At 49.5% G+C, this 20,694-nt stretch overlaps 1 protein-coding gene across 15 annotated transcripts in view; it reads right to left on the bottom strand.

Annotated features, from left to right (window-relative positions):
* The window catches only part of ARMC9 (armadillo repeat containing 9), a 180,355-nt gene that overhangs the window by 12,835 nt on the left and 146,826 nt on the right, over nt 1-20,694 (bottom strand). For 8 of the 15 annotated variants that reach the window (XM_063648095.1, XM_063648100.1, XM_063648092.1 and 5 more), the window contains 2 exons: nt 10,176-10,312; nt 5,222-5,351 (listed from right to left, as the gene is read on the bottom strand). In XM_063648095.1, the coding sequence (XP_063504165.1) occupies nt 5,222-5,351; nt 10,176-10,312 (267 nt within the window). Of the gene's footprint in view, nt 1-2,654; nt 2,941-5,221; nt 5,352-10,175; nt 10,313-20,694 lie in introns of those variants that run through there. The other 7 variants (XM_063648096.1, XM_063648097.1, XM_063648098.1 and 4 more) reach the window with 4 other exon arrangements.

Here is a 20,694-nt window from a genome sequence, read left to right as displayed (position 1 = left end):
ATCAGCCTCTCTGTTTTCCTGGAGAGTCCTAACTAATACACCTTAAGCCTGTCCCCCTCTCCCTAGGACATGACTGTGAGGGGTGGGAATGAGCCTCCTCAGACCCGGGCTCCCTCTGGCTGGCCCCTCCCACTGGCACTGGAGAAAATAGCCCTCGTGGCCGGGTGCGGTGGCTCATGCCTGTAATCCCAGCACTTTGGGAGGCCGAGGCGGGTGGATCACCTGAGGTCAGGAGTTCAAGACCAGCCTGGCCAACATGGTGAAACCCTGTCTCTACTAAAAATACGAAAATTAGCTGGGCGTGGTGGCGCATGCCTGTAATCCCAGCTACTCGGGAAGCTGAGGCAGGAGAATCATTTGAACCCAGGAGGTGGAGGTTGCAGTGAGCCGAGATCACACCATTGCACTCCAGCCTGGACAACAGGGCGAGATTTCGTCTCAAAAAAAAAAAAAAAAAGAAAGAATGAAAGTGGCCCTCAGCAGAACATCAGGGAGCTGCCCCTTGGCCTGGCACAGCCCACCCCGTGAGGCACTCTGACCACCCTGGGGGCTGCTGCAGGCAGTGCCTGTGTTGACCTGGGAGGCTGGGCCCCTGTCATTGGACGCTCCAGCTGCTCTAGGAAGGATGCAGTGGGAGGTGGGGTGGACGGCTGTTGGTAAGTGTCAGCTGAGCCCCCGGTGGCCTCAGGGCCCTCCATCCCCCCAGCATGGTGAGCTCAGCAGCCTGGAGGCAGCCAGGAGCCAGGGCCAGGAAATGGCGCTGGTCTGGCTTGAGATGAGGCCAGATTAGGGCAGAGCAGAGAAACCATGTGGAAAGGAAGTCCAGGACGGCAGTCACCTATGACATAGGGGAAGTCATGTGCCGCAGAAATGCATGGGACTGGGTCCTGGAAAAAATGTAAAGGGTGATATATGGGAAAGTTGGGAGGTGCTCTGCAAGGTAGGTGATTGTTTATTAGAGCAGCCTTGCCCTTATATGATCTCAGCCTATCAATAGGAACATTGTGTTGAGAGGGAAGAGCCATAAAATGCCTCGGGAGATGCTGAATCTTTCCCTGTGTTTGCAATGCTGCTGAGTCATAATCCGGCTGCTAAGCATCACCCAGCAGAGGATCCTGTGTCCCTTCTGTTTGCATTAAGGCCAACCAAAAGCATTCAAGGCCCCTAGGCGACTCTGCCCAGAGGGTTCATAACTGGCTCTCAGTTATTGCTGCGGACATTTCATCGGGATTATAAGAAAACCCAGAAAGGGGCAGAGGTGGGGAAAGAGGCCAGAACAGAATACACCAGATAAAGGCAGATAGGAACCAGCCGCACACACAGCAGATAGGAACCAGCCGCACACACAGCAGATGGGAACCAGCCGCACACAGAGCTCCCGTGCCATGGGCACACATCGGGCTACACGTCTCAAGCTCCTCGGCCTCCTGGGGCTTCATGCGTTGTTTCTTTTTCTTTTTTTTGAGACACAGTCTCACTCTGTCACCCAGGCTGGAGTGCAGTGGCACGATCTTGGCTCACTGCAACCTCTGCCTCCTGGGTTCAAGCTATTCTCCTGCCTCAGCCTCCTGAGTAGCTGGGATTACAGGTGTGTACCACCACGCCTGGCTAATTTTTGTATTTTTAGTAGAGACAGGGTTTCACCATGTTGGTCAGGCTGGTCTCAAACTCCTGGACCTGAGGTGATCCGCCTGCCTCGGCCTCCCGAAGTGCTGGGATTCCAGGCGTGAGCATGTGTTGTTTCTTTAGCTGGATGCGTGAATGTGTCATTGGGAGCTGCTGTCCACCCTCAGGGACAAACATGAGGGGAAAGGCATACATGCAGACATATGTACAATCTCTTCTCATTTTAAAAAAGTCACAGCACTTGCAAAAGAATCACTTCTCATCTGTGGCAGGACAAGATCTTTGACATTTGCTTCTGATCCTGTCCTGGGCCTGGGTGCGAGGAGCTCCTCAGACAGAGCCCCCTCCCTCACCTGTCCTCAGGCCACGTGGAGGTGAACTTTCAGGCACAAGCACCCCGCACCCAGCTGGGGCTGCTCTTCTGGAGTGGCAGGGCCATGCTGAGAAGGACTGACAGGTGACAGTCAAGGCAGCCCTGCCATCACCTTCCTGCACATTCCGGGGTACAACTCAGCCTCTGTGGTCTGGACTGACACACTTCATGGGGAGCACTTCGGGTCTTTGCAGGATAAATGCATTTGTTTCTTAATAAATACACCTTTAAAGCCTGGTCAACATTAGTTTTCTCCTGCTACTTAATCTAAGGAGTCTAAGAAGCTGACAGGAAAAGGAAAATTTCACCACGGGGGTTGGGGGAAGGCAGCATGATTGCAGGGTCTGGGGTTTTTTTTTTTTTTTTTTTTTTTTTTTTTTTTTGAGACAGAGTCTCTGTCATCCAGGCTGGAGTGCAGTGGTGTGATCTCGGCTCACTGCAACCTCTGCTTCCCAGTTCAAGCGATTCTCCTGCCTCAGCCTCCCAAGTATCTGGGACTACAAGCACGTGCCACCACGCCCAGCTAATTTTTGTATTTTTAGTAGAGACGGGGTTTCTCCATGGTGGCCAGGATGATCTTGATCTCTTGACCTCGTTGTCCACCCGCCTTGGCCTCCCAAAGTGCTGGGATTACAGGCGTGAGCCACTGCACCAGGCAGGTCTAGACTTTTATTCCCCAGCCTCCGAGAAAGTAATTTTACAGCAAGACAGTTGCTGGAAGTCACTGGCACAGAGCTTGAGTGGCCACTATCCTTAAAACACCTGGAAGCCGGGCTAAGTAAACAGTACCATCATTCAGTCTACCACAGACCCAGACCTCTGCCCCAAGGGCTTCCTGGGCTAAGTAACAGCGCCATCATTCAGTCTACCACAGACCCAGACCTCTGCCCCAAGAGCTTCCTGCCCATCCACCAATTCTTCTTCTGGGTGTGAGACCTCACCTGAAAGAGCAAGAGAACAGAGCTTGGGGAAGTTGAGGGGACAAATGTTCCCCACCAAAGCCACATAGAGAACCACTCTTTCTCCCTTTCTCCTACTTGTTCATCAGCAAGTACTCTAACCACCTAGGCCAGGCGCAGAAGCACAGCACAGACGCCCTGCACTCCTGGCACTCTGTGCACACTCCCGCATGCCCTGCATTGCCCGCACTCCTTGCACACTCCCTACACCCCGTGGAGGGACTGTGGCTCCTGTGAGCCTGGCAGAAGGGCGTGACCCGCACTTTGGGGTCAGGCAGGAGGAAGGGATGCTTTGCTGAGACCTGAATTGGGGCTGAAGTCAGCCTGACAAGAGATGGCCACTTGTGATTTAGAATATTATGGCATTCTAGATGAGGTATACCATATACATATGAGGTATATATCTCTCTCTCATCTAGAATGCCATAATATTCTAGATGACGTTGCCAGTGAGGGAGGAAGGGGGAGATGGAACAACTTGTACTTCTCCCTCCTTCCATCCTCTTCTTCCTCACACTGAACCCCCAGGCTTAAAATAAGAGCTGGCTTCAGTGACTGACACCAAGGGGAGGGCACCTCTGGGCTGGACCCTGAGGGGTCTTTGTGCCCAATAGAATCTTGGGGGGCCAGCTAGGCAACCCTGCTTGATGTAATGAGGTCCCTCAGGGTCGGCTGCCTACCTACTGTGAAAACAGTTATTTCTGGGGAGAGAGGGCTGTCCCCAGTGGAGAGCCTCAGAAATGAACTCAGCATTTGCAGGAAGTAAAAAGAAGTGGCCTATACCGGAAGCGTAGGTTTGGCCTGGCTGAACCGCAGGGGAGGATCCAGTCTGGACTGGGGGCATGAGATAGCTCTGGCCCACTCCTCAGAGGTCTCTCATTTTGAGTCCCCATTTCAGGGGGATGCTGAGAGCCTGAGAACCCCTGTTCTGGCTGACAAGCTCCTCTTCAGCCACAGAAAGAGGGCAAGAGGCCCAGGTAGGGGAGGTAGGTCCCTGGGTCCCCAGGCAGGTTGGCAGTGGAACTGGAGGAGTCCAGAGGCTTGGCCCCTCCCCCAATAATGCGGCCACCTTTGACCCCTCTGCTTCTTAAAGATAGCTGGGATTGCCCCCACCCTTCCCTAGGCCAGGTCCTGAAGTCCTTCCCATCCTTCCCACAGTTCCGATTTCGGCTTCTGGCCCATCCCCACCCAAGGAAGCTCAGCACACTCATCTGCGCCCGCTTTCTCTTACATCCTCCTCCTGTCTGTCACTCCCCATTGATTTCTCTTCCTGACTCTTTCTCTCTCCGATTTTCTCCACCGGTGGGTGCAGGTTCTGCTCAGTCTTCCTGCCTGTCCTCTCCTGGGGCCCCCAGAACTAAGCTGAGCCTGCTCCAGCCCCGTATTTTACCGCAGGAGGTTGGCTTCCTTCATCGCCAGGAGGAAGTGGTGAGGGGCAGCTGGCGTGCCTGGTGGTCGGGGACAGGCAGGGTCTGAGAACTAGGCCAGGCCCCTCTCCCTGAGCAGGTTTCTCCAGATCCAAAAGAAAGAGCTGGCGAGATTGGAAAGGTCCTTTCTAGACCCTAAAGAACCCCTAATAACCCACAGGGCCAGTCTGTGCTCACGTGGTACAGTGGAAGAGAGGACACCATTTTTTTTTTCTTCTGCTCAGGGGTCCAGTTTTTTCTTTTTTCCTTTTTTAGTTTTGTGATTTTTTTTTTTTTTTTTTTTTTTGAGACAGGGTCTCACTATGTTGCCCAGACGAGTTTCAAACTCCTGGCTCAAGCAATCCTCCTGCCTCAGCCTCCCAAAGTGCTGGGATTACAGGCATGTGCCACCACGTCCCAGCCTGGAGGCCCAGTTTCTGTTTCAGGAAGTGACCTCTGAGCCAAATCATTTACTCACCTCCTTCTCCATCTTTCTGCCCTACAGCCCACTTCCTCCAAATGCAAAAAGCTGACAGGACACTGTCCCTAAGTCACCCCATCACCCAGTCCCGGACACGTCTGCCTGGCGGTTTTGAAAACTAGTCCCGTGGGCATGCTTCTGAGTGCCGTGTCCTTCCCGTCTGACTGATGGCTCTCAGGCAGCACAGCCCTCCGAGGTGGCCAGGAGTGGCGGCTGCACTCCGCCGGGAATCTTGACACTGCTCCTTAGCTTCCCCTGTCGGAGGCTGGGCCTCAGAGGAGCCTTCCAGGTCTCCTGGGTGCTCTGCATCTGGCGTGGGGTGCCCACTCCCAGAGCTCCGAGAGTAAGGTTCGAGGCCTTGTGACATCCCCCTTACCTGGTGGTCTCTCTATTGCCTGGGTCCTGGGGCGCCTCCCTTGGCTGGCGGGGGGTCCCCGTGGGGGCTGGGCGAGGCTCTTCCTGGTGTCCTCTTGGGAGCCACTCTCCTGGCTTGGCGATGATGGCTGCTGGGGAGGAGGAGAGAAAAGTTCAGTCCACATCTGCTCTGGAGCCCCTCTAAGGATGCCCTCTCCTGGGCTGGGCTGGAAAGCCAAGAAAAGCATGCACCCCAGGCCAGGCCCTGCGGGCTCCCTGGCGCCTGTGGCTTGGGATACTTGTTTACTTGTACAGCCCGCGAACTTGCCAGGTAGCGGGGGATGGCAGGCACACTGCTGGCGGTGACAGGCACAGCCCAGGGAGGTTCAGATCACCCTGGCCGCTCAGCCTTCCTGGCACCCCTCAGCCTCTGGAAAGCCCTCAGAACAACGAATTGTCTCCCTGGGCCATGGCTAGGCACCTCCAGACGGAACGTGGAGGCACATTTGCTTCTCTGAAACTCAAATGTAACTGGGTGGTGTGTAGTTTTATTTGCTAAAACCAACAACCTGAGAGGTAGGGTGCTCCTCACTGAGCAGCCCAAGGCTCCTTAATGCTGAACCCCTCGGTACACCCAGGGTGGCCAGGAAGTGCCCTCACTCCCAATGACTTGTGGTGTAGCTGATGCCCACCCAGAACCAGGCCACCCGGGACACGCAGGGGCCCTTCACGGGGAAGCAGACGGAGAATCCCAGATAGCATCATAGCATATGGAGGGCTCCCCAAGGGCTGGGAACAGATGTTCCTGCATATCAGATGCCACGAACCCCTTCCCCCACCCCGCCTCTCCTCTTCTCCTACAGCTGAAGGGGTCCATGTCACTGCTGCAGCGACACTGTGACAGAGGCTGCATCCGTGACTCCCTTAGGCCAAGCTCCTCTCAGCTCTTTCATTTTAGCAGCACCTCTGCGGCTTTGCAATGTGATCTGTTTAATCTTAAATATAGAGGGATCTTCCCTGCAGGTTTCCCTGTAGCAAGGGGCTTTGACTTCCAGATAATTCTCTTTTGACCCAAACGAAAATCTATTTCTGATACCAGAACCCAGCGGGTGGCACTGGGCGGTCTCCACCTGGATCTGGGTGTAGAAATAGAGCTTCAGGACAGGTGGCACCTGCTCAATGTGCTTAGAATAAGGCCAGGAGACAAAGCGTAGGTGTACAAGAGAATACTTGAGTGAAGTCACACCGAATTGCTGGGCTACATGCAGGGGAACCCCATTACAACGTGTGGAGTCACAAAGCTGTGCCCACGCCAGGCAAGTCCTCTACGACCAGGACCAGGAGCTTCCCAGGGCGTGTGAGGGTAGGGGACGGGGTGGTCATAAAAAAGGAGGAACTGAGCTGGAGTGTCCCGAGACCATGAGGTGGTCTTGGTTCAACTGTCCCCTTCTCCTCTCCTACTTCCTCCAGCACAGGCCACACTGGAGACTTTCAGAGGTCCCATCAAGAACAAGAGACCAGCTGAGCACGGTGGCTCACACCTATTACCCCAGCACTTTGAGAGGCTGGGGCACGCAGATCTCTTGAGGCCAGGAGTTCGAGACCAGCCTGGCCAACATGGTAAAACCCTGTCTCTGTTAAAAATACAACAATTAGCCGGGTATGGTAACACATGCCTGTAATGCCGACTACTCAGGAGGCTGAGGCAGGGGAATCACTTGAACCCGAGAGGTGGAGTTTGCAGTGAGCCAAGACCGCACCACTGCACTCCAGCCTGGGCGAGAGAGAGAGAGACTCCATCTCAAAAAAAAAAAAAAAAAAAAAAAAAAAGAACAAGAGACCCCCTAACTAAGAGAGTCAGGAGCTATGAGACGGGGCAGCCATGGGTGTGCACCGGGGGCTTCCTGGGACAGTGGTATCTCTTGCCTGCTGGTCCATTTCAGACAGGGCTGGGCATTTTAATTCCCAGGGCTATGAAGAACCAAGGCATGTGATTTTGATATTGAAGATAGCCCCGGTTGGTGGGGAAATGAGAATAGCTTTCCTCAGGCCAATGTTCTGCAAAATACTAAGCCATATTATTGGCCTTTTCCCTTGGGAACTATTTCCTGTTGGCATTTGGGGCTGTCTTTTGCCTAGAATGTACTTTCTGGCCCTGCATTCAACCGATCAAGCAGTTTGAGGTTCCAACAGGTTCCTTCTCCTGAGTTTTCCCTGAGGTGCTGACTGAACGCAAAGCGCAAAGGCTCTTCCTCAAGAAACTCAACGTGAAGGTGGGGGTTTCCACGAGGTCTCTGGGTGGGGCGTTAGTTCCCAGCACAGGCCAGACTCAGCAGCGAGCTGTGTGCAGGGAGACCTGTGGGGAGTGCTGCCTGGGGCCAGGATGGGCCTGGGGCAAGGTGAGCGAGAGAAGGGAAGTGGAGGGGGCCCCATGCCTGTAATCCCAGCACTTTGGGAGGCCGAGGCGGGAGGATTGCTTGAGCCCAAGGGTTCAAGACCAGCCTGGGAAGCACAGAGACACCTCTCTCTACAATCAATCAATCAATCAATCAATCAATCAATTGAAGTGGAGGGGAGGGATAGAGAAGCAGGACTGTCTGGAGGAAGTCAGAGCAAGCTCCTGAGCAGGGATGGAATGAAGCAGAAGGCAACATGGCTCAGGGGTGCCCACGCCCAGCCCAGCACTGCCTGTTCCCTGCTGTCCCTGCTGCTCATCCCCCTCCCCCTCACTCATCCCCTGGCTTAATGGACTTAACCGCAGTCCCCTTATCTGCAGAGCCCAGATGGAGCACAGAAGTGGAGGGCTGTTTGCCACCCATCCCTTAGGCAGAGGCAGGTGACAGGACAGGGAGACGGCAGGGAGGCCAACTGGGGAGATGCAGCAGGCCGTGGGCAGGCCTGTCTGAAAGAAGGTCAGAATGGAATCTACTCCAGGCGTGGCAAAGGCTTACTCATGACCCAGAGGAAACTGCACCTGGGGCTTGGTTTTTCCAAAGGAAGAACTTTTTGTCAAGTAAAAGGATTTTAGAGGAGACTAAGAGGGCCAGGCATGATGGCTCACGCCTGTAATTCCAGTGCTTTGGGAGGCTCAGGCAGGAGGATTACTTGAGACTAGGAGTTCAAGACCAGCCTAGGCAACAACAAACTTCGTCTCTACAAAAAATAGAAAAACACTTTGCCTGGTATGGTGGTGCATCTGTAGTGCCAGCTACTCAGGAAGCTGATGTGGGAGGATCGCTTAGGAATGTGAGGCTGCAATGAGCTATGACTGGCCACTGCACTCCAGCCTGGGGGACAGAGTGAGACCTTGTCTCAAAATAAAATAAAATAAAGTAAAATAAAATAAAATAAAAGGAGGACTAGGGGTGTTGGCCTGAGGCTCAGAGCGGGCCTGGCAGGGCCAGGGAGGGCAGTGACTATTCCTGGTCTCTGGCAGGTAGAGAAGGGCAGGGCTGCGGGTCCGTGTCCTGGGTCCCAGCCAGGCTGACCCAATAGGAGCAGGCTTAAGGGAGGGACACTCAGAACACGGTCTCAGCATTTGGGGCAGGTTAACAGGGGCACCGAGAGCAGGATTTGGGAAAAGCACTGCTCTGGCTCCAGCTGGTCCATCTGGGGGGCTGGTGGGCAGCTGCTGCCTCCCTAGGAAGAAGCACTGGCAACCACCCATGACCACCAAGGCTGAGTGTCCTGGTGGGTGCCCACCCTGTTCATGCAAGAACCCGGAATGTGCCTGGGCCCAGACTTTGTCAGGGCTAAAGTAAACTGCTCTTGAAAACAACAATAACATCAACATTGCGGCAGCCGCTCCTTGGCCATTTCCATCCATGCCAACCTCAAGTGCCTCCGCCCTGCAGGCAACAGCATGACAGCTTCCCAAAGGCACGTCCAATCAGTGCAAAAATAAAGGGCCTCTTAGTGGTCATTTTGGTAAAGCAAGGATGTTACCGCTATGTTACCCTGAATGCACTGTGGAGCCTTTAGGAAGTCCAGGCCTAAGAACTTGAAATGTTTTAACTCAATGGCATTCAGTCAAATTGGCAAAACTTTTTAGACGCCCCCTAGGACCTCCACCCTGGCAGCAGAAATCTCTGGATAAATTACTAAGTGGCTCACCTTTGGAGAGCATATTAATATTTACAGCTTTAGTAAAGCACATGTAAAATAACTGATGATCAATGCTGGCAAAACCTCTGAAACTGCTCATCACCAAGAGACCCAGGGGTTGCAAATAACCCAGCCATTGCTGACTTGTCACTGGCTACCGCTCTGCACCTGGGTCTGGAAGGGTCTGAATCCAATTGTGAGCAGATGCAAGTTCTCAGATGTTTCTCAGACAGGAATCCAACCCGCTCCTCTGTTGTTTTTCCTACTCAAATGGAAATTAGAGTCTTATCTGAACTACTCACAATCCTTTTAATTTCCTTTCAAAAATTAAAAAAAATACTTTGTACATTTCTGATTCAAAGTATATGTATTTTTTCTGGCATCTAAAAAATACTTTTATCTCCCATCAGCCTCTGGTTAACTCAGCTGGAAGTTTCAAAGGCGTTTGGATCCCAGAATTGTTTGTGCTCTTAGTTGCACATTTCTGCCTCCGTCCAGCCTTCCAGAAGGAAGGCTGGCCTCCTCTGCACCAGAATCTGAGCTATCAGAATCAGGGTCACAGATCTGCATCAGCCCGGGATTCCTCCTCCGAAGTTTCACATTAAAGCCGGCTTTCACCAGTCAGAAATCTTGCCCCAGGAGCTCCCAGATGGGACAATAGGCAGTGCTCCGAGAAGGGGACTCAGAGGACCAGCCCAGTGTGGGTCTGGCTGTGGGCTGGGAATCCCGTGAGCCTCTGTGACACGGGGCTGTGGCTGAGACCAGAGGGCTTCCCAGGAGCAGACGTACGTCTGCCACTCCTGCTGCTGTTTCGTGTAGGTTCTAGACATCACAATCCCAGAACTGACTCGGTGTGCTGCCCACGTTCTTACATGAAGAGGAGACGCGGGACTCCGGGGTGCTGGGCTTGCCCTCCCTGTAGACAGCCTCGTGAGCGTTTGGCAGGGCCTGCGGGTGGCCGTTTCTGGTGTGCTGGGCTGTCTGGGGAGGTGTGTGTTGGTCTTCCAGCCTGGAGAAAAACATGAAAAACGACAGTAAGTACAGCCAGCCAGGAGATTTGGACTGCCTACTGCCGTGCAGCATCACAAATACAGGAGGGGGCGGTGCCTCAAAGTCTTGTTAAACCATCATTAGCATATCAGACCTTTTAAAGGGTCTTGGCAGGAGCCAGGAGGCTGACCCTGTGAGGCAGTAGCCTCCCCTTGCTCCTTTTAGCCCCCTTCTGTATTCACAGTGATACATGGCGTGGTGTATTCCTAACACACAATTACGTGTTACGACCCTGGGTGACATGGGACCATGACACTTCAAGCAAACAACGTAAGGCACGGACGGATCTGCTGGTTTCTCCAAGGATGAAGCAGATGAATGAAGGGATGAATCCAACCAGAGAAGACATAACATGTCATGTCAGCCGTGGCAAGTGTTGGCCAAGAACAAGACTGCAGAACTTTCTTCTTCTTTTTTTCTTAGAGACAGGGTCTCACTCTGTCACCCAGGCCGGAGTGCCATGGTGCAACCACAGCTCACTGCAGCCTCCACCTCCCAGGCTCAAGTGATCCTCCCATCTCAGCCTCTGGAGTAGCTGGGACTACAGATGGGCGCCTCCACACTCAACTGATTTTTTTATTTTTTGTAGCGACAAGGTCTCTGTATGTTGCCAGGAGTGGTCTCGAACTCCTGGGCTCAAGCAATCCTCTCACCTTGGCCTCTCAAAGTGCTGGGATTACAGGCGTGAGCCACTGTGACTGGCCTAGAACTTACTTTCTTATAACACTACCTAAAGGATGTGTGCAGAACAGCTCCTTTGCAGTGCCTAATGTCGGCACCCAAGCTGAGGGAGACACCCTCGCCCAGCAGACAAGCGCTGAGAGCTTCATTGCACCAGATCCAGCCAGTTGCGAGGGCCAGCTGGCTGGGACAGCCTCATCGGGTCAACCTTGACCACAGATCCCAGAGGAAGGCCCTCTAGTTATCTGTAAGGCAACGGAGCACTCGCTCCCCCTTCAACAAGGAGATATGGGCCACCTACTCCAACAAGGGCTCAGTGGGGGACACACGACAAGCTCGTGCCTGCCTAGGGCTGGACCCTGCAAATGGCTGTTCTTGAATGTCAATTTCATATGTCTGGCCAGGCGTGGTGGCTCACACCTGTAATCCCAGCACTTTGGGAGGCCAAGGCGGGCAGATCACTTGAGGTCAGGAGTTTGAGACCAGCTTGGCCAACATGGTGAAACCCCGTCTCTACTAAAAATATAAAAATTAGCGGGACGTGGTGATGTATGCCTGTAGTCCCAGCTACTCAAGAGGCTGAGGCAGGAGAATCGCTTGAGCCAGGGAGGCGGAGGTTGCAGTGAGCCAAGATTGCGCCACTGCACTCCAGCCTGGGCAACAGAGTGAGACTCTGTCTCAGAAAAAAAAAAAAAAAAAAAAAAAAAAGAAAAGAAATTCACATGGCTCAACCCAACGCCAAAGATAAAGAGACATGTAACCACCCTGAGGGGGGCAGGAAAGTCTTCCCAAGGTGGGCAATCGGTCTTTTTTTTTTTTTTTTTTTTAATAGAGATGAGGTCTGTGTTGACTTGGCTGGTTTTGAACTGAGCTCAAGTGATCCTACCACCTCGGCCTCACAGAGTCCTAGGATTACAGGCGTGAGCCACCACACTCCTAGCCAGCTCAGTTTTGAACTCTTGAGTTGAGGTCTGCCAGGTGCCAGAAGAGGGAAGGTTTTCTAGCAGAAGTAACACCATGAGCAAGGTGAAGAGGGGAAAAAAATCTATATATCTATATACGGTGTGTGTGTGTGTGTGTGTGTGTATATATATATATATTTACGCTGCATTGTTACAGAAAGATTTAAAACATCACAAAATATGGATGCCCCCTACCTCCCTCTCCTGAAAAGACCTGTGTGACAGTAGTGCAGAGGGGGCAGGGTGTCCTGGGGGGCTCTGATGCTTGTGGCAGGGGTGTCAAATGAGAAGCAGTCTGTAAGGCCGGGATTTAAACTTGATCCCTAAGTAACGGAGAACCAAAGGAATGACATTCCCTGCTAGAAAGATCATTCCATCCACGGTCGTGGAAGGTGGACGGTGGCAGGGAACACTGTTAGGAAGACCTCTCTGAGCCGTGAAGGCCGGTGGCCGGCAGGACTGGGTGGGAGGAGCGTGCAAACCTGCTGGACTCTGGCTTGGCTGTTTGCGGGCACTCATGCCATGCCCTGAAGCAGGGGACTCAGATGGCAGCTGTGTCGTTCTAGGAAACGCTGAATTGGGGTGCTGTAGGGACATATCTGGGCTGAGTGTGGGTGTCATGAGTGAGTAGCGGAAACTAGGGAACAGGCAGGATGGAGTGAGGGCCTTTGCTGGGGCCTCCAGGGAGGACGGCGGTGAGAGGCTGAGGCCAGCACATGGGGACTGGGGTGCAATGACTCCCAGGAGGGGTCAGCAGCCCGCAACTGAAAGAGTGGGGACAATGTGCCCTGAGTGTCCTCGGGGGCTGGAAACTGAAGGTCACCTGTGGTCTTGGCAGAAACACCCTCTGGAAGTTATCACCTGGCCACAGAGGGCTGAACAGAGACGAAGATGGGGCAGGGACACAGCCAGACAGGGCCTGAGAGGGAGGGAGGCAGAGCCCTAGAGCCTGTCAAGAGGCCCGAGGAAGGCAGTGGGAGGGGAGGATGAAGACAGAGCAAAGGATGTGTCCAGGGATTGCACACAGGTCGGGGAGACAGAAGGATCTGGAACCAACGAAGGGAGCAGGCTTGGGTGGGAAGAAAATGCCCAGGGAGGCACAGCTGATGCTAGGCTGAGGTGGGGTGGGAGAGCCCGCACTGCACGCGGCAAATGTGTTTATCTGCAACCTTTTTTTTCCTTGATTATAAAACCAGTGTTTTTCATGAAAAATTAGGTAAATATATAGAATATATAAATGACCTGCCCTCCCAATATCTAAGCACAACCACTTAACATTTGATTTTTAAAAAAATCTTTAAAAATATGCAAATATACACTTAAAAATACTAGCTTGGGTTCACTCTAAATGGCTAGCATGCTATATTCACACCATTCTATAATTTGCTTTTTCACTTAGCAATATATTGTGAGGCTCTTCCCATGTCAGTCAATATTTCTCTAAAACATCATCTTCAGTACTCTTTTGTGTGAATATATCATAATTTATATAACCAGCCTTCTATTTTGGGTATGTAATTTCTTTCTTTTTTTTTTTTTTGAGACGGAGTCTCACTCTGTTGCCTAGGCTAGCGTGCAGTGGCATGATCTCGGCTCACTGCAACCTCCGCCTCCTGGGTTCAAGCGATTCTCCTGCCTCAGCCTCCCAAGTAGCTGGGACTACAGGCGCCTACCACCGTGCCTGGCTGATTTTTGTATTTTATTTATTTATTTATTTATTTATTTATTTATTTATTTATTTTTGAGACGGAGTCTTGCTCTGTCGCCCAGGCTGGGGTGCAGTGGCGCGATCTCGGCTCACTGCAAGCTCCGCCTCCTGGGTTCACGCCATTCTCCTGCCTCAGCTGGGACTACCCGCCACTACGCCCAGCTAATTTGTTTTGTATTTTTAGTAGAGACCGTGTTAGCCAGGATGGCTCATTCTCCTGACCTCCTGATCCGCCCATCTCGGCCTCCCAAAGTGTTGGGATTACAGGCGTCAGCCATGGGCGCCTGGCCAAATTTTTGTATTTTTAGTAGAGATGGGGATTTCATCATCTTGGCCAGGCTGGTCTGGAACTCCTGACCTTGTGATCCACCCGCCTTGGCCTCCCAAACTGCTGGGATTACAGGTGTGAGCCACCGCGCCCGGCCTGGGAATGTAATTTCTAATTTTATGAATAATATTGCAACACATAACCTTGTGTGTGTGTATATATGGGTATCTATTTATCTATATCTATCTATCTACCTACCTATCATCTATCTATCTATCTATCTGTCTATCTATCTACCTATCATCTACCTATCTATCTGTCCTGTGAACATCTGATTATTTCTCAGTATAAAATCCTAGCAGTGGGCACAGTGGCTCACGCCTGTAATCCTAGCACTTTGGGAAGCCAAGGCGGGCGGATCACTTGAGGTCAGGAGTTCCAGATCAGCCTGGCCAACATGGTGAAAACCCGTCTCTACTAAAAAAAAAAAAAAAAAAAAAAAATTAGCTGGGTGTGGTGGCAGGCGCCTGTAATCCCAGCTACTTGGGAGGCTGAGACAGGAGAAAGGAGAATCGCTTGAACCCAGGAGACCGAGGTTGCAGTAAGCTGAGATTGTACCATTGCACTCCAGCCTGGGCGACAGAGCAAGACTCTGTTAAAAAAAAAAAAAAAATCCTAGCAGTGGAATTACTGGCTCCAAAAGTACTAGTGGCTGGGCTGGGCATAGTGGCTCACACCTGTAATCCCAGCACTTTGGAAGGCTGAGGTAGGAGGATTGCTTGAACTCAGGAGTTCAAGACTAGGCAACATAGTGAGACCCTGTCTCTACAAAAAATTAAAAATTCAGCCAGATGTGGTGGCGCATGCCTGTGGTCCCAGCTACTTGGGAGGCTGAGGTGGGAGGATGGTTTGAGCCCAGGAGGTCAAGGCTGCAGTGAGCTGTGATTGTGCCGCCATACTCCAGCCGGGGTGACAGAGCGAGATGCTGTCTTAAAACAAAACCAAAAAAGTCCTGGCATTCTGAATGTGTGCAATACATACTGTCGTAGTGTCCTCAAGAGGACTAAGATTCTAGATTTATTCACACTCCTGGCAACAGGATACCAGAGGGTGCTGGTGGTGAAGGGAGGGTCATAATTTTTTTTTTTTTTTTTTTTTAGTTAGGAATATTTATGTACTTAGTGTTTCACCAAGCATATAATAACTCCAAATCAGTCAAAACGAATGTCAGAAATGGCAGCATGGCTATATAAATTATGGTATGTAAATATAATATAAATCATTAAATCATCTTTTACAGGTTGTTCAACAATGCAAAAGAAAACAAACAAAAATCAAACTGCAAACAAACCATATATACATGTAGACACATGCACAAACACTAAAAGGTTTCTCGTTTGCTAAAAATATATGTAGGAAAAAACTACACTAAATGTAATACACTAAAATGATGATCATAATTCTCTCTGGCTGCTGGAATAAATAATTTTTATTTTCTCTATATTTACTTGTTCCATACATGTTTTGGACTACAAGTAACAAAAGTTCAACACCACTGGTTTAAACGGTTAAGGGAAATGTAATATTCAACATAAACAGAATTCCAGAGGTAGCGAGTACAGGGTGGGGAATGCGAAGCTGAGTGACTTTGCTGCAGATCCAGGTTCTCTCTGCTGGGTTTCCCTGGCCTTCCTGGTGTGGCTTTGCTTTTGTTCTTAGAATTGTCACTTTGTGGCCGGGTGCGGTGGCTCACGCCTGTAATCCCAGCACTTTGGGAGGCCGAGACGGGCGGATCACGAGGTCAGGAGATCGAGCCCATCCTGGCTAACACACTGAAACCCCGTCTCTACTAAAAATACAAAAAAATAGCCGGGCGTGGTGGCAGGCGCCTGTAGTCACAATTACTTGGGAGGCTGAGGCAGGAGAACGGTGTGAACTGGGAGACGGAGCTTGCAGTGAGCCGAGATCGTGCCACTGCACTCCAGCCTGGCGAAAGAGCGAGACTCCATCTCAAAAAAAAAAAAAAAAAAAAAGAATTGTCACTTTGTGCAAATAGGATGGCTGCAGGACCTCCAAGCATAGCATCTCAAGCAACAGTCAAAGACCAAAAGGGGAAAAGAAAGTACAGAGTTTCTCAAGCCCTTCATAAAAGTTGGAAAATCTTAGATCCCATGGCTGGAATGCATTGCATGCCCACTGAAATCATCATTGACAAGGGGAGTTAAATTAAAAAACTGGGCTAAATTAATCAAATCCAACCTCCAGGACTGAGAAGGGGTCCTAACTTTCCCTGAAGAACATGCCCACCCATTGCCTTGAACATACGAAGTTTCTTTTTTTTTCTTTGTTTTTTTTTGAGACGAGGGTCTCACTTTGTTGCCCAAGCTGGAGAGCAATAGCACAATCACAGCTCACTGCAGCCACGATCTCTGGGACTGAAGCAATGCTCTTGCCTCAACCTCCCAAAGTGCTGGGATTGCAGGTGTAATGTATTAAACAAGACCTAAAGAACTGGAGAGTCATCCTGTACTCGCACACAGGATGGCTGTATTCATTTTTACTGCTGTTCTAACAAAGTGCCATAATTTTTTTGTTTTAATTTTTAATTTTTAAGTCCGGGCACAGTGGCTCACGCCTGTAATCCCAGCATTTTGGAAGGCTGAGGCAGGCGGATCGCCTGAGGTGAGGAGTTCAAGACCAGCCTGGCCAACATGGTGAAATCCCTTCTCTACAAAAAATTAAAAAATTAGTCAGGTGTGGTGGCGGGTGCCTGTAATCCCAGCTGCTTGGGAGGCTGAGGCAGGAGAATCGCTTGAACCTGGGAGGTGGAGGTTGCAGTTGCCAAGACTATGCCACTGCACTCCAGCCTGGGCAACAGAGCAAGACTTCCTCTCAATTTTTTTTAGATTTTTGTGGGTACAGTAGGTGTATATATGTATAGTATACATGAATTGTTTTGATACAGGCATGCAATGTGTAAGAATCACATCATGGAGAATGGAGTACCCATCCCCTCAAGTATTCATCCTGTGTGTAAAAAAAATTCCAATCATACTGTTTTAGTTATTTAAAAATGTACAATTAAACTATTATTGACTATAGTCACTCTGTTGTGCTATCAAATACTAGGTCTTACTCATTTTTTTTTTTTAAGTTGGGGGTCTCACTCTGTTACCTAGGCTGGAGTGCAGTGGTGTGATCTCAGCTCACTGCAACCTCCGCCTCCCAGGTTCAAGTGATTCTCCTGCCTCAGCCTCCTGAGGAGCTGGATTATAGGCACTCGCTACCACACCTGGTTAATTTTTGTATTTTTAGTAGAGACAGGGTTTTACCATATTGGCCAGGTTGGTCTCGAACTCCTGACCTCAAGTGATCTACCCGCCTCGGCCTCCCAAAGTGTTGAGATTACAGGCGTGAGCCACCACACCTGGCCCATTCTTTATGTGTTTTTTTTGGCACCCATTAACCTTCTCCATCTCCCCCAGCCACCACCCCCAACCAACTACCCTTCCTGGTCTCTAGTAACCATCCTTCTACTCTCTATCTCCATGAGCTCAATTGTTTAGATTGTTTAAGTAAGTGGGAACGTGTGATGTTTGACTTTCTGTGCCTGGCTTATTTCATGTAGCATAATGATCTCCAGTTCCATCCATGTTTTGCAAATGACTGGATCTCATTCTTTTGCACTGAATAGTACTCCATTGTGTATATGTACCACATTTTCTTTGTCCATTCATCTGCTGATGGACACTGAGGCTACTTCCAAATCTTGGCTCCTGTGAACGGTGCTGCAGCAAGCATGGGGTGCAGAGCTATCTTTGACACATGGACTTCCTTTCTGTTGGGTATATACCCAGCAGCGGGACTGCTGGATCATGTGGTAGCTCTATTTTTAGTTCTTTGAGGAATCTCCAAACTGTTCTCCATAGTGGCTGTACTAATTTACATTCTCACCAACAGTGTATGAGGGTTCCCTTTTCTCCACATCCTTGCCAGCATTTGTTATTGCCTGACTTTTGGAGATAAGCCATTTCAACGGGGGTGAGAGGGTATCTCAGTGTAGTTTTAATTTGCATCTCTGATGTTCGGTGATGCTGAGCACCCTTTCATAAGCCTGTTTGTCATCTGTGTGTCTTCTTTTAAGAAATGTCTATTCAAATCTTTTGCCCATTTTTTAAATCCAACTATTAGACTTTTTCCTATAGAGTTGTTTGAGCTCCTTTTTAATTCTGATTATTAATCCTTTGTCAGATGGGTAGTTTGCAAATATTTTCTCCCATTCTGTGGGCTGTCTCTTCACTTTGTTGATTGTTTCCTTTGCTATAGAAGCTTTTTAACTTGATGTGATCCCATTTGTTCATTTTTGCTTTGGTTGCCTGTGCTTGTCAGGTATTACTCAAGAGATGTTTGCCCAGAACAATGTCCTGGAGACATTCCCCAATGTTTTCCTGTAGTTGTCTCATAATTTGCAGTCTTACCACAATTTTAGTGACTGAAAACAACACAAACTTGTCTCACAATTATGGAGGTCAAGAGTTTACAATGGGTCAACAGGGGTGCATTCTTTCTGGAGGCTCTAGGAGAGGATTTATTTCCTTGCCTTTTCCAGTTTCTAGAGGGTGTCTGCATTCCTCGGCTCATGGCCTTGCGTCACTCAGACGTCTGACACAGTTGTCACATCTCCTTTTGTTTCTGACACTCCTGCTTCCCTTCAGTAAGGCCCCTTGTGATTACATTGGGCCCACCCAGATTATCCAGAATCATCTGTCTCTAGATCCTTAACTTAATCCCATCAGCAAAGTCCTTTTTGCCATGTAATGTCATTTAGTCACAGGTTGTGGGGATTGGGATGTGGACATCTTTGAGGGACCATTATTCTGTCTTAACATATAAAATTAATATGATGTAGTGCTGCACAGTGACTTAACATTGCAAAGATTTCAATTATCTCCAAAATATTACATAAATTTAATGTGATACTAATCAAAATCCTAAAAGGATTTTTTAAGGAAGTTGCCAGACTTATTTTTAAATGCTTACGGAAAAATAAAGGTCTCTACATAGTTAAATCAACTCTGAAAGAGAAAGCCAAAGGCAGGCAGGGAGAGAGGATTTTTCTATGCAATATTTAGATATGCTAAGAACCTTTGCCATAAACACTGGTGTGGCAACAGGCAACTGGGCAATGTGTCAAAATAGAGAGCTAGGGTGACTGGAGGGGATATAGAATTAAAGTGGCACCTTGAATCAGTGGAGAAATAATGAGCTGTTTATAGGTGGTGTAGAGAAGAGTAGCTCTCTACATGGAGAAAAATAAGCCAGGATGCCTATCTTCCATCACATATAGTAGTCTCTTATCTGTAGAGGATGATGTCCAAGACCCCCAGCATTCAAACTTTTTAGAGATGAACTCGAGATGCAAAGGCAGAACTACAAATCTTGCACATCAGCATCGTGTAGCCCATCTGGATTACCCATGCGCTGGGGAGAGTGCCCACTGCATTCCACTGACCACCTCTTTCCGTACCACACAGTTTGGTCTGTGTGCTTCTGAGGGCAGGGAGTCACATCTTATTGATTTCTGCAACCCCAGCAATGAGAACACCATATGGCAGAGAAGTGATAAAAATGTTTGTTGAGACCTGATAAGGGAAGCTGGTGACGGGGCGACTGCATCATTATAGTGGGAAGGTCCGTGGTTTCAGGAAAATGAGCTGCCCTCATTACCTGGCAGCTTGCCACAGCCAAAGATCTTGATGGGACCACCCCCACATACCAGGGGAGAGACAGATGTGCTCCCAGGCATGGAAAATATCCTCAAATTTCTCTACAAAGAACACCTGACCCAAGAATTAACTGTGCCCACTGGTTAGCCCCACATTTATTAGATTCCCTATCCTTATCTCTGATTAAAATAGCCTTATGTCATTGTTGCCTCTCATGAAAGCAGGGTTTTAATTATTTTAAAAAATAATTGAAAAATACTTTTAAGACAATGATTCAGTGTCCTCTTTCCCATGTCAAGCAAGAGGAATTTTATTAGTTCCTGTTGCTACTTCCATTTAAAAAGGTATTATATTTATCCACTAGATTTACTAGTAATTGGTAACTGGCTGTATTCTGGATGAAAACCAAATGACCCAAAACCACTCAGATGTAAAGAACCTTTAGGGGACAATTAAGGAATACTATAATACTGTATCCATATTATTACTGTTAAATTTCTTAGCTGTGATAATGGGGTTATGTGCAAAAGTCTACAATCTTCTCTCAGATAGTTCAGCAAAAAAATGTATACGCCTGTAAATTATGTATTATACACATAGAAGGAGAGCAAGAGAGAGAGATAGGGCACACAAATGTTAATTGAAAGCTCTTCAGTGTAATATTCTTCTTTTTTATTTTTTGAGACGGAGTGTCGCTCTATCGCCCAGGCTGAGTGCTAGTGGCGCGATCTCAGCTCACTGCAAGCTCCGCCTGCTGGGTTCACGGCATTCTCCTGCCTCAGCCTCCCGAGTAGCTGGGACTACAGGTGCCCGCCACCATGCTGGGCTAATTTTTTGTATTTTTAGTAGAGACGGGATTTCACTGTGTTAGCCAGGATGGTCTCGATCTCCTGACTTTGTGATTTGCCTGCCTCAGCCTCCCAAACTGCTGGGATTACAGGTGTGAGCCACCATGCCCAGCCATCTTCAGTGTAATATTATTTAACTTTTCTGTAG

The sequence above is a fragment of the Pongo pygmaeus genome, chromosome 11 (genome assembly GCF_028885625.2).
Source record: "Pongo pygmaeus isolate AG05252 chromosome 11, NHGRI_mPonPyg2-v2.0_pri, whole genome shotgun sequence".
NCBI classification, from domain to species: domain Eukaryota; kingdom Metazoa; phylum Chordata; class Mammalia; order Primates; family Hominidae; genus Pongo; species Pongo pygmaeus.
Note: the sequence above shows the minus strand (reverse complement) of the source record. Positions and strands in the feature narration are given on the sequence as shown.